Here is a 13,830-nt window from a genome sequence, read left to right as displayed (position 1 = left end):
GACTTAAATATAACTTTAAGTCAGACTTGCCACAGACACTTAAATGTACCTGATGCATAAAGCTCCCTATGAGTGACTGATGTAGGACTGACTTAGATAGCCTGTCGCGCAATGCATTATGGGTGAAATAAGACACTTTACAGAAGATAAAAAATGGCAGATGGAACGGTGACACTTAGCGCTGGAAGATCAACACATTTTACATCTGCTGGAGGAATACAAAGTAAACTAAACAACTAAACAGAAAGCTGAAGCGACACCTGGAGAAGATAACTGAAAAGGTAAACAGCACAAACCCATCTGTCTTTGTGTCTTCTAACTGACGTTCTAAGAGATTGTTGCCATAGCAACAAAGCTCTCACCTCAGTTTTATTCAGGGGGAGAGGTGGCTAACTAAGTCCAAGACGAGTCTTGAGTGAGATTGCTATTAAAGTTTTGTTAAAGACGGTTGATGTCACCTGGTTCAGAAGAAAACTCTCCGTCAGAGTTTCTCTTGGGAGACGCTCCTGGACGCTCGTACTGCAGCAAACAAACACACTCAGCTTTATTTACATCAACCAGACTTAAAACAAAATATCAGCAATTCTAGGCGCAGGTCCTGTTGTGTGTGTGTGTGTGTGTGTGTGTGCGTGTGTGTGTCTGTGTACATATATATTTATATGTGTGCATAAGTACCACAGCTCCGGAGGCCGGCTGGACGATCCAGGCGTATTCTGGTCTGATGAGGCGGAGACAGTTGAGAGCAGCCAGGTAACAGTTCACCTGCTTCTGAAGGCCGAGACGAGTCCGAACCTCACGACCCAGACGCATGCCGAACTCAAACATCACCGTCCCCGCTAAAAATTACACACATCACACACACAAACGCACACACTTCAGTAACCAGACGTGCAGCTTCAGTAACCAGCCGTGCAGCTTCAGTAACCAGACGTTGTACCTTTCCTGTAGTTGTGTCTGTTGATGTGGAAGGCGTACAGCAGCTCATAGTAGTTATGAGCCAGCAGGTCCAAACCTCTGGCTCGGGACTCGATGATACTGACGACCTGATGATGATGATACAACAGTTAACTCATCTTTCTGTCATATTAAACTGTTTCCTCCTCTTTAAGGAGACACTACAGTAAAATCACAACTCTGTGAGGACAATATAATCTGGCACTATAATTTATTTCAGTGTTATTTGGGATATAGCAGTTTTATTATGGGATTTGATGTGTTTTTTTATCAAATCATATTCATACCACACTATTCATTTATTTACTTTAATAGAGGGGTCAGGTAAAGGTTTTACCTCATCGTGCAGGTTGACGTAGGAGAACTGGACTAAATCCTGGAGCTGAGAGCGTTCACACAGAACCACCACCAGCTGACGGAGACAATCCAGCTGCCTGAGACCACAACAAGGTTTATATACAGATCAAATTATTTTATACTGAGCAGAATGAGCTGTTAACCAAAATAATAAATCATCCAACTCTGCTCTTTTTAATTCATGTTTAACTGTCATCAGTTGCTCTGAGAAGCTTATAATGTTTAAAAATGTGCCATGTGTAACAATATGCAATAATTTACATGTACTACTCTGTGTGAACAGAGTGTAACTACGTGTAACTGAAACTACAGGGGTTGCCGGTGTTGTATCTGGCTCGCTTCACAAACACACCTGTGTGAATATATCGGCAATCGCCGCCTGTTGCTCTCTACTAGCCAAGATGATGGTGATACAAGACAGGAGGAGACAACTCTAATGGTAACCTGAGCTAAGGTAAAGTTAGGTTTAGCCAGCTAGCTGTAAGTTAGCTAAACAGCATGGATCTGGTGTTGGTTGCTTCGTAACATTATCTGATGAAGTAACTTGCAAACGGGAAGCTAGTCTGTATCACGGAGCCAATGGTCCAAATAAAATATATGAACATTACAGATAGTAACGTTATTCTAAATATGACTGTAAATCAGTCTGCTCTATGTCACTTCACTGTTTTGGCTCGCTCGCCCTGACAGACTGCAGGTATGAGCAACGATGCTGACTGCTGTTCACTTAACGGCCACCAGTGTCATTAAAAACAACAACTTTCTGAAAACTAAGTCTTTACTTTTAAATGCTGTTACGCTAAGAAATATCAATTTTGTCCTTTGTCTTTACAACTCTGTCCCACTTCTTTTAATTATAACTTAAATTGTGTGTATATATGTATGGATGACAATAAATGCTACAGCCTTTACAGTCACCAGATCTTACCAGATTGGACCAACGTGTACCACCAACATCTCCATTAAGACCAAATGATATAATATATATGTGTGTGTGTGTGTGTATACATACATGCTGCAGTCTGGGTTCTGTGTAAGGGCTTCGTAAGCTTCACTGTTGTGTCCGAGGTCCAGATGATGTTTGAATATTCGAGTCCACAGAGCAGCCTGAAGAGAACCACAGATTTATATATCATTCATATTTACACATATATTACTATAGAGAGCAGCGCTTATTTCAACTCAGTGAGAGTATTTCTGATTTAACAACACAGCAGCAGATTAAATATTATCATAAACCCCTCACATTACCAGATAATAGGGGCTGAACATCGGTACCAACCAAGGTCCCTGACCAGATTTCTCCTCCAATTGTCAGGAGGGGTGAATCAGGGATAAATTGGCCCAAAACTCCTGTGGTCTGAGCCCGGCTCAACAATCAACAATCATATGATCTATTTCATTTCCCCTCAGAAAAAATAAATTATAATTATTATTATATAATATTCTGCTGTGAGAAAAAACTATTTTATTCTCTTTGTGTCACAGTCCGCCATGTTTGTGATGATAAAGCTCAGTCAGTCAGATGGTTACCCTGACTGTTAACTGGCTGTTACCTGTTACCCTGACTGTTGACTGTTACCCTGGCTGCTGACTGTTACCCTGGCTGCTGACTGTTTACCTGGATGTTGACTGTTACCTGACTGTTGATGTTTACCTGGCTGCTACCTGAGTGCTAAATGTTAACTGGCTGTTGACTGTTACCCTGACTGTTGACCTCACTGTTACCCTGACTGCTGACTGTTACTCTGGCTGTTGATTGTTTACCTGACTGCTACCTGAGTGCTAAATGTTACCTGGCTGTTGACGTCGTTGACGGCCTCTGTTATGGCTAGAGAGGCCAACTGGATGACCAGCTCAGGTAGACCCACATCCTCCAACAACCGCAGCACCTGAACACACGCATACATGAATGTGTATAAACAGGAAGTATTTGAAAGGCAGTTTTGTGTAGTTTCAGTGGTTGTCATCTTGAACAGCTCTACCTGAATTTCACCTGTCTGCTGTACTGGCCATCTGGCAAAACGGGACAAATCCAAGTGGACCGTCAAAAAAGAAAAAAAAAGCTTTTACCGTCGTTCGGCCGTGTCTGTCTCTTGACCAGCCCTCTTTGTGTTCCTGTCATACATGCATGTTTGACTGGGCTCACCAGCCAATCACAGCCAAGTTAGTTACTGTTGTGGCTGTAAAATGGATGAATAGTTTGAATTTCTTTCCCAGTACACCCCTTAATGTGTGTGTGAGATATATTTTAGAATGTTTAAACCTGTGATAATTATTTTCAATACTGATTATTCTGGTGATTGTTTTCTAATTAAATTGATTTTATCTACAGTCTAAGCTGATGTCTTCAAATTACATGAAACCTGTTTTAATTTTCTGTTGATCAGCTGATGGACTTGTTTTCAGCTCTGCAGATGTTCTTACATCAGACATGAAACTGTGTGTCATGTATACCTTGTTGTAGTACTGTAATCTGGGGGTGGATGCAGCCTCTTCCTCCTCAGTGCCCGTCAGTCTCATCAGGAACTCCTCCTTCTCCACCTCTGTTGCTGCCTCCTGGAAACACTGCAGAGCCTGAGGAGACAACAACAGAGGAGATATGAGGAGTCAACAGATTCTCCATGCGTGTAGCCACAAACCAACATCATCAGTCTGAGTCTACGCACTGTACAAATATACAGGTCTGATTGTTGTGACCCACCTTCTGGCCCTCCCCATTGGCCAAGTAACACTGACCCAGCATAAAGCGACAGGAGCCGATGTTCACTTGACACCAGGGACCAATCAGCCTGACGTACTCCTGAAAAACATAGGTGAGATACACCTGAGGCGCTCATTCTGCTGACTACTGTCACACTCCACTCAGGTGCTGGTGTCTCAAACTGTCTCCATCTGCTGTTCTGGTTCATGTTTAAGTGTTAAAGAGCTGAGTGAAGGTGAATATAGATCAAAGGGTGTGATGATTAATAAATACACTCTCAGCCAATCACATCACTGGTCTCATCGTTCTGAAACAGCTAAGCCAATCACAGTGGAGCGTGACGACAGCTCAACAAATTAAGAATTGGCTTCTTAACAAAATCATGATGTTGTCTGGATGTTGCAGAGCGACATGACGTCAACGGAGCCACAATCCTGCAGCCAGAAACAGCTGCTGCTCAGCATATATGCTGTTTAACATTATATATACACACACATAATTATACAAAAACAATGCTACAGCATCAGCTTATTAACAATATTATAATAAAAAAACATGTATGTATAAATAACATGTAAAAAGGTCAAATTTAAAGTTAAGAAAAAGTCCAGCTGCTATTTAACCACTAGACATGTTGAGATGAGGATGAAGACGTCATGTTAGTGTGATGAAGAAGAGTCAGTGTATCAATAATATAATGAACAAAGTCACCTGCAGCTGTGTGTACTGACAGTTGGCCATCAGACACTCAGGGAACTGGAAACCAGGGTTACTGGGCCAACTGGGAGACACCAGTTAAGATTCAACAACAAACAATGGCACACTGGTGAAGACAGGAAGTCATCAGAATAAATTACATATAAATATGATGCAGTTTGTACAGATTGTGTTGAGACTTCACTGCCAGCTGTGATAATCTGACTGAGAGGAGCAGGAACGTAGATTAACTCTTCTTCTGTCATGGGACTGGTTGGGTCTGTGAGTTCTCAGTTTACTTTTATGATTTTTTTTACAATAACTCGACAAGTATTTATGATCTTGAGGAAGTCGTGTCTGTTACCACCACCAGGACAGCATTACATTACAATTCTACTGCCTTCCAAAGTGTCTGTAGAAAAGAAACACATGCTCAGTGCGTTGTTGTTGAAGGAAGGATACAGCAGCTGAGCGAGCAGGCTGACCACGTTAGAGATCATGTGGGTCCAGAGGAGCAGAGAGTTACTCTGCTGCTGAGAGTAAATCTGAGAGATGATCATCTTCCTGGCTGCAGTCTGATAGAAGAGCTCCACCACCGTCTGAGGACTCAACACTGCTGAGAGAGAGGTACTATTGTTACCTCATACACACTCAACACCACGTCATGAAAGCAACTAAAGATTAGTTCTTTAATAAACTAATGGAAAGGCATTGTGACTCCGAAACATATTAGTGTATAAATCAACCTGTCAGCGCCCTCTGGTGGACAAAACAGTTCTGTTCATGACATTAACTGATCAGCTGACAGATACTCTGACACTGTTAAATCTGTGATAAGCCGATAAATAGTCGTCAATATGCAGTGTGTTTATCTTCCGACTTCTGAACTAATTATTAATTATAATATATTATTAGCAGTTGTTTATTAGAAGGTATTGAATACAGACAGGAAATAGAAGAGACGAGTGAAGAAGTTCCTTTTAGTTTAATCTGATCCGAGTTCAGTATCACTGACCTGATCTGTTGGTGGAGAGGGCTGGAGTGTCCGACAGCTGCAACACTGTGAGGTGCTGCAGGTTCGCGTCTCTGCAGGAGGTCAGAGGTCAGTAAACCAGTTTGATATTGTTTGATATTCTTTATAGAAATAAGCCTTCCAGACCCATTTTCACACCATTTAGAGCGGCACAATGAATCTAAATACAATCAGGAACTTATTAAAAGACTAATGTGAGATCCAATGCATCAAAACAAATGCTTATTTATTTATACTATACTGTGTTAATTAAAAAAATTATCACATTGGAGTCTGTGTGTGTGTGTGTGTGTTTCTGACTTAGTCTGCCTTCGGGGACACATTCCAGATTAAAGACCAGTTAACTGGGGATGACTTGTCCAATTGGGGACAAAAGCTGTGTCGCCAATTGGTAAGAAGCTGATTTTTTGGTCAGTGGTTCGGGTAAGCCTCTGAGAAAAATGAATTTAAGTCTATATAATGTTCCCAAAAGTGACCTAAGTCTAAACGTCTGTGTGTGTGTGTGTGTGTGTGTACACTAGTATACATGCAGATGTGTATTTGTGCACACTCACATGATATCCATGGGGACAGACGAGGCCAGGCTCTGACTGATGTGTTTGAGGAGGTAATACGAGGACAGGAGGTGGGAGCTCCGAGGGATCAGGTCCTGCTGGAGTTGCAGGAGCTGAGCCCCCCCACCCAGAAACACCTGAGACACACACACAAAAAACCCAAGTGACTACAGTCTATAACAGATCTAATGACAGCAGCCGTGTTGTAAATCTGACCTCAGATCTGCTCAAACTCCAGACAGCTAAACGTCGTGTCCTCAAACTGAACGTCAAACAACAACCGATCTGACAGAAATTCGTCCTGATTCTAACTTCAGGGTTAAAATCTGAATCTGTCCAGAGGTCAGTTATTTGATCAGGATTCTGTTCTTCAACCTGGAGACAGTGTCAGTGTGTGTGTGTGTGTTTGTTTTGTTTTTAATTATGTATGGATTATTATTCCCTCTCTTCGCTTTTGTCTGTATATGAATTTGAACAAATTCATTCAAATTTTTTGAAAAGGTCACAGCAGGTGCTTGCGTGTGTGTGCGTACATTGTCTCCGAAGCGCAGGTAGAGTTTCTGCAGGATGAGCAGGTCTCTACAGAACAGGGCTCTGGTCATGGTCATGTGACAGACGGCCTGACAGACTACAGACACAGCTGAGCTGCTGCCGTACAGCTGAGAGAGGCTGATCCTCATGTTCAGACTCTGACCTGCATGGATCAGGGAACACACACACACACACACACACACACACACACACACACACACACACACACACACACACACACACACACACACACACACACACACACACACACACACACGTATATACTGTTAAACATCAGGACAATCATGGGTCTATGTATCTGAACCACCAGTTTTTAAACTTGATCTTTTATTTACCTGTGTTTACCTCCTCTGTACACCTTTAATAATCACATCAAACACATGAAATGCATTTTTACATTAAACACGAAGGAAAAGAAAAGTCAGCGTATTAAGAACGCTGATAAAATGCAGTTATTCCACATCAGACTGGCTCTCTCTGCTTCTAACAGTTTCCCAGTTACTGACTCTGATTCAACAGTCTGAGACGACTGAACCAGACTCATGAATACTTCCAGCCACTAAGAAAAGTTCGATACATGATGTCACATGAACCAAACGTTTTTATTAATTGTCCCTGGTTGTCATGTCGACAACAAACTTCAGCACAGTGACACTGAAACAACGACTCTTTATTAAATATCAAATCTGTATCATGCAGAGTTAATCAGCTGTTTCCTACCAGATGTGATGGGTCCTTCTCCTCCGACCTCTGAGTCCGTCTCCAGGTCCATCTCCCTCAGCAGGACCATCATGGCCGCCACTGGGCTACGAATGTCCTGCAGTTTGTTCTGGATGTCCTCGATCACGTTCTCACTGCAGGAAACACGGCGTGACTAAACTTGAACTTAAACTAAACACTACTTCAAATATTTCAATACATTTTACAGGTTTGTAGTTTATGCAACTGTTAGACTTCATCATTAACAACGTAGTTTTAATATTAATTCCCTTTATTAGCTTCTAAAACACTTGTGAAACTCATTACTAACATAAGTTAGCTGATTAGTCCATCAATCAATCAGAAAACTGATAACTATTTTGATAGTATTAGTAACTTTCATTATATTTGACGAAATCTGTCGAAAATTTAAAGTAATAGAAAAACAGACTGAGGGTTCAAGATGTCAAGATTATTATTATTATCATTATCATTACAATAATTTGCATTATTATTAACATATATAACAATGGTAACAATATAAAAAAACCATACACATGTATATATATATATATATATATATATACACACACACACTCACATACACACACATCCCCCCCATGTGTGATCAGTGTGCATGTCAGGTGACTGACTTGTCATTGGACAGCATGCTTTCCAGGACGAGTTCAGCGGCTCTCTCAGGTGACTGAAGATGTTCCAGAGCTTTCTCCATCTCATACGCCATCTCTCCAGAAACCGCATCACTGACCAGCCGCAGACACTGAACCAGCTGCAGCACGTCCCGCCCCACCTCAGGGTCTGAGGACCACATTATTACAACATACAGTATATATATATATATATATATATATATATATATATATATACATATATATACATATACATCAAGCTTACTACAGTATGAATAAGTTTCAGCCTTGTTGTAGTGGAGTCACCATCAGCAGATAACAGGTGTAGTACCTTCAGCAATGGGCGTCTCCTCCTCTGAGAACAGGTACTCATCATACGAAAGGTACAAATGATCCACAGCGAAACAGGGCAGGAGGAACGACACAAAGCCCTGAAACACAAACAGCACTTTGTTTAATTTCTTCGCTCTGAACATAATCACATGATGAACATTAGTTTGTCTGTTTACAGTTAAAAGTTTGGTTCAGCTGAATTGAACCGTGACTTAAGGCTCTGAGGTCTATTACTAATGTAATGTCAACACTCTCACCTGGTGAGACAAGTGACCCTCAGCCAAATGCATCTGTTGTCGTCGTAGTTACGACAGCTGTTGAAAACAGCAGGATAACACGTAGCTGTCCTCATGGATGCCTTTGTTTAGTTTTCGATCAGAACATACCTGTTTGATTAGTTTTTGGAGTCTTGTTTGAGGAAACGTGTCACATTGTGAACGTTGCTTGTTGTTACAGAATTTGTTGTCAGTCTGTTTGGGCAACAGAAATACTTAGGATTTCCTGGTCTTTCACAAAATATACAGTATCTATTTGAAGGTAAGCTATGCTACTTTTATAAAATTATTAATTTATTATGGAAAACAAATGCCTACATTAAACAAATATTAAGAACTGTATCAGATTGCATCGTATCGCACTGAATCGTTGTGTATTAAGATGTATCGTCCCTGAATCATATCGAAGCCACGTATCTAGATATGTATCAGATCAAACTTATAAAGGGAGAGGTGCCCAGCCCTAATACTTAGAACTAGGGGTGTCACGATTTTCCAAATCCACAAATAGATTTGACTTTAGACTTAAACATTTATGTTCAACACAACCCCAGAGTCACTGGCTCAGTCTGTAAGTCTGTGTTCTCTCTGCTCAGTCGAGATAGAATCCTTCTTGTTCTTACCTTCTTGAGCAGACAGACCATGTTGGTGTGGCTGGCGACAGTCAGACCCAGAGGCAGAGACAGAGCCTCCTGGTACTGCAGACAGCAGGCATAAAACTTGGACCAGAACTCCACCTGCAGCTGACGGTACTCCTCCTGAGAAAACTCAAACTCTGTCACGCTGCTCTGCAGCTGCAAGAGGACAGACAGGAGGAGGAAGACGGACAGACAGACAGACAGAGAGGGAGAGGACAACAGACAGACAGGAGGAGGATGACAGACAGACAGGAGGAGGATGACAGACAGACAGGAGGAGGAGGAGGAGGAAGAGGAGGACAGACAGACAGACAGGAGGAGGAGGACAGACAGACAGGAGGAGGAGGAGGACAGACAGACAGGAGGAAGAGGACAGACAGACAGGAGGAGGAGGAGGACAGACAGACAGGAGGAGGACAGACAGGAGAAGGAAGACAGACAGACAGGAGGAAGATAGGCAGACCGACAGACAGGAGGAGGACGACAGACAGGAGGAGGACAGACAGACGGAGGAGGTCACTGATTAACAAAGATTTTAAAATGAAAGGAATCACTGGACAGAATCTTGGAGCTCTTTGTGGAGACAAACCCTATACACAGACTACAACGGTGGTAGATTACCTCGCTCTCCACAGCCACTGTCACCTCCTTCTTCAGAGTCTCCCAGGACAAATCAGTGATCCTCTCCGAGCCTCTGCGGTAGATCTGTAACACACATCGTCCGCCCAATATAACAACTATACAAAGCAGTATATGTAATATAAAATAGTTCAGGAAATAAAGTAAAAATGTTTGGGGCTGTTCTCTGGGTGGGGGGGGGGGGGGGGTATGTGTAACTAGGAGGGACGTGAAAAGACAAAGTTCAATTGCTTTGTGTACATCAACAATTAAGTGTAACTTAACTCAGCACGGTTAAAAGATTTTCACCTGAAGTAGAAATCATGAGTAAGAAATCTTCTGATGGTTCAGAGGGCTGACAGTCTCTGATTGGTCAGCTGCTTCAACTTGTGTACAACTTCATTCACAAAACCAGGAAGTACTGGATGATTCTAGCATTAATATCAAGACATTATTAACATGTTGACTGCTTCCCAACAAAAAGAGGAAGAGAGTGAAAGAGCTGAGAGTTTAACATTGACACAGCCGTCAGTCTAAAGAGTGGGACCTTCAGCAGGCAGCTCCTCACCTGTAGAGCTTTAACTATGGCTGAAGCTGTGAAGCGCAGAGGAGAGAAGAGAACCTCCAGGTACGTCTCCTGTAAACATACAACACATAAAGTTACCATGACGACACACCTGGTCACTTGGAGACAGTCAGCCTGTGTTAGGATAATGGATTTCAAATGATTAGATTCAGTTTTAAAAATGTATTGTAAATATATATATATACACACACACACACACACAAGTATGTATATATATATATATATATATATATATATATATATATATATATACACACGTGTGTGTATGAATAAATACTGTGATGTTTGTACTTATACTTGTATGTATGTATAGATGTATAGTACTTATTTATTTATAGTATTTTTGAGTTTGTGCCAGTTTATTATTATTATTTGTTGTATGAGCTGAAACCATGAAACCTGGCCCAATAACTGGAAATATGTAAATGCTTCCCAAGAAATATGAGCCCAATCGGTCCGATGGTGACGCTGTAATTAACGCCCAAAGACAACATTTTGCAAAGGCCACGCCCCTCACATGGTGATTCCGATTGACTCAAAATGTATCCATCAATGTGCCCTACAAAAAAGCCTCTTGGACCTTAAAAGTCTGCCATGATGGATTTTTTGTTCATTTGCGTAATGTGAATAGACTTTTTTGGAATTTGGTACACAGTCACGCAGGACTGAGATACACATTTCTATTATAGGTTAGGGTCGGGCCGAAGGCTATGGCTGACAGTCATCGACCACTGAGCCCTCCACCATCGTAACATTGTCAGGGAAGACCGGGTGAGTAGGTGAGCATGGGCTGTGAGTGGGCTCAAACATGCAAAAACTAGAAATGGTAATTAATATCCAACATACATACATATAAAAAATGATAGTACCTTTATAGGAGTCGCCCATAATAATAAAATATAATATACCCCAGATAGCACATAGCTCTGTTCTGTACTTACAATGACCCCAGACCCCTGCACCATAATCTAAAATAGGACGGACATAAGATTTATACAACTGTGTATAGGTTTTATAACCAAGACCCTTCACATAACTGAACCTCATTAAGAACAGCTCCCAGTGCCTGACCAGCAGAGTGTGACAAGACTTTATTCCTTCTTCAATAGGTAAGATGGTCATCTAGAGTAAGTCTTAAGTATTTGTAATGCTCACTGTACAAAAGAAGCGTCTAGCCAAAGTGAAATTTAAATTCTCCCTTCCTGAAATGTATAACCTGAGTTTTATCTTCGTTATCTTCAAACTCCATGTACTACATCAACAGTACACAATATTCAAAAAAAACTTTGAAGATCATTTTAGACTCCTCAGGTCCTCTGGCAGTCTCTAGAGATTGTTCCTAGGACCCGGTCTTAGACCCACAGCGAGGACGCTTTTAGCTACTATGGAGCAGAGAGTGGATATCTTTAAAAGAAAACTTAAGCAGCAGCCTCACGACATTGGTCACATCTATGCAGCACCAATGAAGCTCTCCAGCGATACAGAGCCTGGAAGAAATACGCCGCACCGCAGGGTCGGTGGAGACTAAACTCTCCACTTTAATCACAAGAATAGATGAGGTCAAGAAGTGAGTGGAGTATTTCAAAACAGCCGAGAAAGAGAGGCTGGCTAATCCTCCGGCTAGCAAGAAAGACGTGGAGCTGCTCTGGGAAACATTAGAATTTGAATGTTCCTATTATTGGAATCCAGAGGGCAAAGAAGGAGGAGCTGCAGTTAGGTTTTTGGAGGAACTGATTCAAGATATGCTGAATGTAGAGGGGGAACACGAGATGGAACGTGCACACAGTCGGGCAGCCAGCAGCCCAGGCCAGGAGACAGACCCAGACTGGCGAAGGTTTTGAGTTGATCACACAAGGATTTGGTGCAATGGGCGGCGTGAAACAAAGGCAAGCTGAGAGAACATAATGCTCTTTCCACTCATTTAAATGAATACATCGCATACAAAAAGCAGGAAATCTTCAGGAGCTGAAACTAGAGAATCTTTTACAGAAAAGTAAGTGGCACCTAATTTGATAATTCATCGTTGAAGTCAAAATAAAATGTCAATCTACTACTTGATTCATTGATTAATCGTTCTAGCTCTAAATTCAGCTGTATGTAATCATTTTATTGATCACTATTTGTGGTCAGAGGTCACAGTTCAGCGGTTGTTGGTGTGGAACTGGTCTTACTCTGGGGTCCTGGTCCACTCCTATATGGACTTCTTCCTCTGGTGGAGGCTGAACAAACACCTGACTCCACTGACCTGCTGTGTTACTGGAAAACACACACACAAACAATATTACACACACTGACACTGTACATGTGTTGTAATAAAGCTTAATTTAAATGAATTAATATCACAGGAGATGGAGAATTAAATATTCCCCCTCCTTCCTCTATTTAAGCCTCTGGAGCTACTGTTTTTTTCTTCAAATTTCTAGTTTTAACAAGACATACACAACACACAGAACGCACAAACATGCATGACTCCAAATCCCCTCCCTGCCCCACCCACATACAAACTAAAAGAGGACCTCAAAAGGAGTAGGTAATAGTCAAAATAAAAGTAAAATAAATAAATACAACACAAAATGAATTATAATATATATATAAATAATCCTGTCTTAATCTTACAACTAATGGTGCATCAATCCAGTAGCATTTTCTATATCAAATATGATAAAGGTGTTGGCAAAGTGTCAGTATTGGTCAAGTAGGGCTGCCAAATCTTCAGAAAGATGTTGTATTCATTTCTAAGAGTATACGTGATCTTTTCAAGAAGGAAGCAGCTGTTCATTTCCAAAAACCATCTGGCTATGGGGAGATTGGAATCAGACTTCCATGTCACCGTTATTTCCAAAAACTTATTTTGGAAGTTCCTTAAATGTGCACTAATGGTTGTAAAATTCCCCAATAAGCAAAATTTGTGGATCCAATGGGAAGGTAAATCCTATAAGTTTTGTCATGATGCCGCTAAAGTCGTGCCAAAATGTATTGAGCTTTGTACATGACCAGGTACAATTCAGAAACAAGTCCTCCACTATACCCCTCTGGAGCTACTTCTGCAACAGACACTGATGCAGGAAAACCGTGTGACCATCATAACCAACAGACTTCTTTTTCTAATTATTAAACTATTATTATTTACCCACAACAAAACAGGAAGTGGAACAAAGCCAAAAGTGGACACAAGGTCAAT

General features: G+C 41.4%; 1 protein-coding gene across 1 annotated transcript in view; it reads right to left on the bottom strand.

Moving 5' to 3' along the window:
- Positions 1-13,830, bottom strand: part of nup160 (nucleoporin 160) — a 29,031-nt gene that overhangs the window by 7,889 nt on the left and 7,312 nt on the right. Inside the window, exons 8-27 of the mRNA XM_070907358.1 lie at positions 12,821-12,905; positions 10,632-10,700; positions 10,067-10,150; positions 9,431-9,601; positions 8,531-8,630; positions 8,199-8,368; positions 7,587-7,700; positions 6,832-6,999; positions 6,299-6,435; positions 5,727-5,797; positions 5,174-5,324; positions 4,727-4,796; positions 4,016-4,114; positions 3,769-3,888; positions 3,108-3,203; positions 2,324-2,418; positions 1,292-1,388; positions 938-1,043; positions 676-836; positions 459-519 (exon numbers count right to left, since the gene is read on the bottom strand). Coding sequence (XP_070763459.1) covers positions 459-519; positions 676-836; positions 938-1,043; positions 1,292-1,388; positions 2,324-2,418; positions 3,108-3,203; positions 3,769-3,888; positions 4,016-4,114; positions 4,727-4,796; positions 5,174-5,324; positions 5,727-5,797; positions 6,299-6,435; positions 6,832-6,999; positions 7,587-7,700; positions 8,199-8,368; positions 8,531-8,630; positions 9,431-9,601; positions 10,067-10,150; positions 10,632-10,700; positions 12,821-12,905 — 2,225 coding nt within the window. The remainder of the gene's footprint in view (positions 1-458; positions 520-675; positions 837-937; positions 1,044-1,291; positions 1,389-2,323; positions 2,419-3,107; positions 3,204-3,768; positions 3,889-4,015; positions 4,115-4,726; positions 4,797-5,173; positions 5,325-5,726; positions 5,798-6,298; positions 6,436-6,831; positions 7,000-7,586; positions 7,701-8,198; positions 8,369-8,530; positions 8,631-9,430; positions 9,602-10,066; positions 10,151-10,631; positions 10,701-12,820; positions 12,906-13,830) is intronic.

This window comes from Enoplosus armatus, chromosome 6 (genome assembly GCF_043641665.1).
Source record: "Enoplosus armatus isolate fEnoArm2 chromosome 6, fEnoArm2.hap1, whole genome shotgun sequence".
Taxonomy (NCBI): Eukaryota; Metazoa; Chordata; class Actinopteri; order Centrarchiformes; family Enoplosidae; genus Enoplosus; species Enoplosus armatus.
This window is presented reverse-complemented; position numbering and strand designations above follow the sequence as displayed.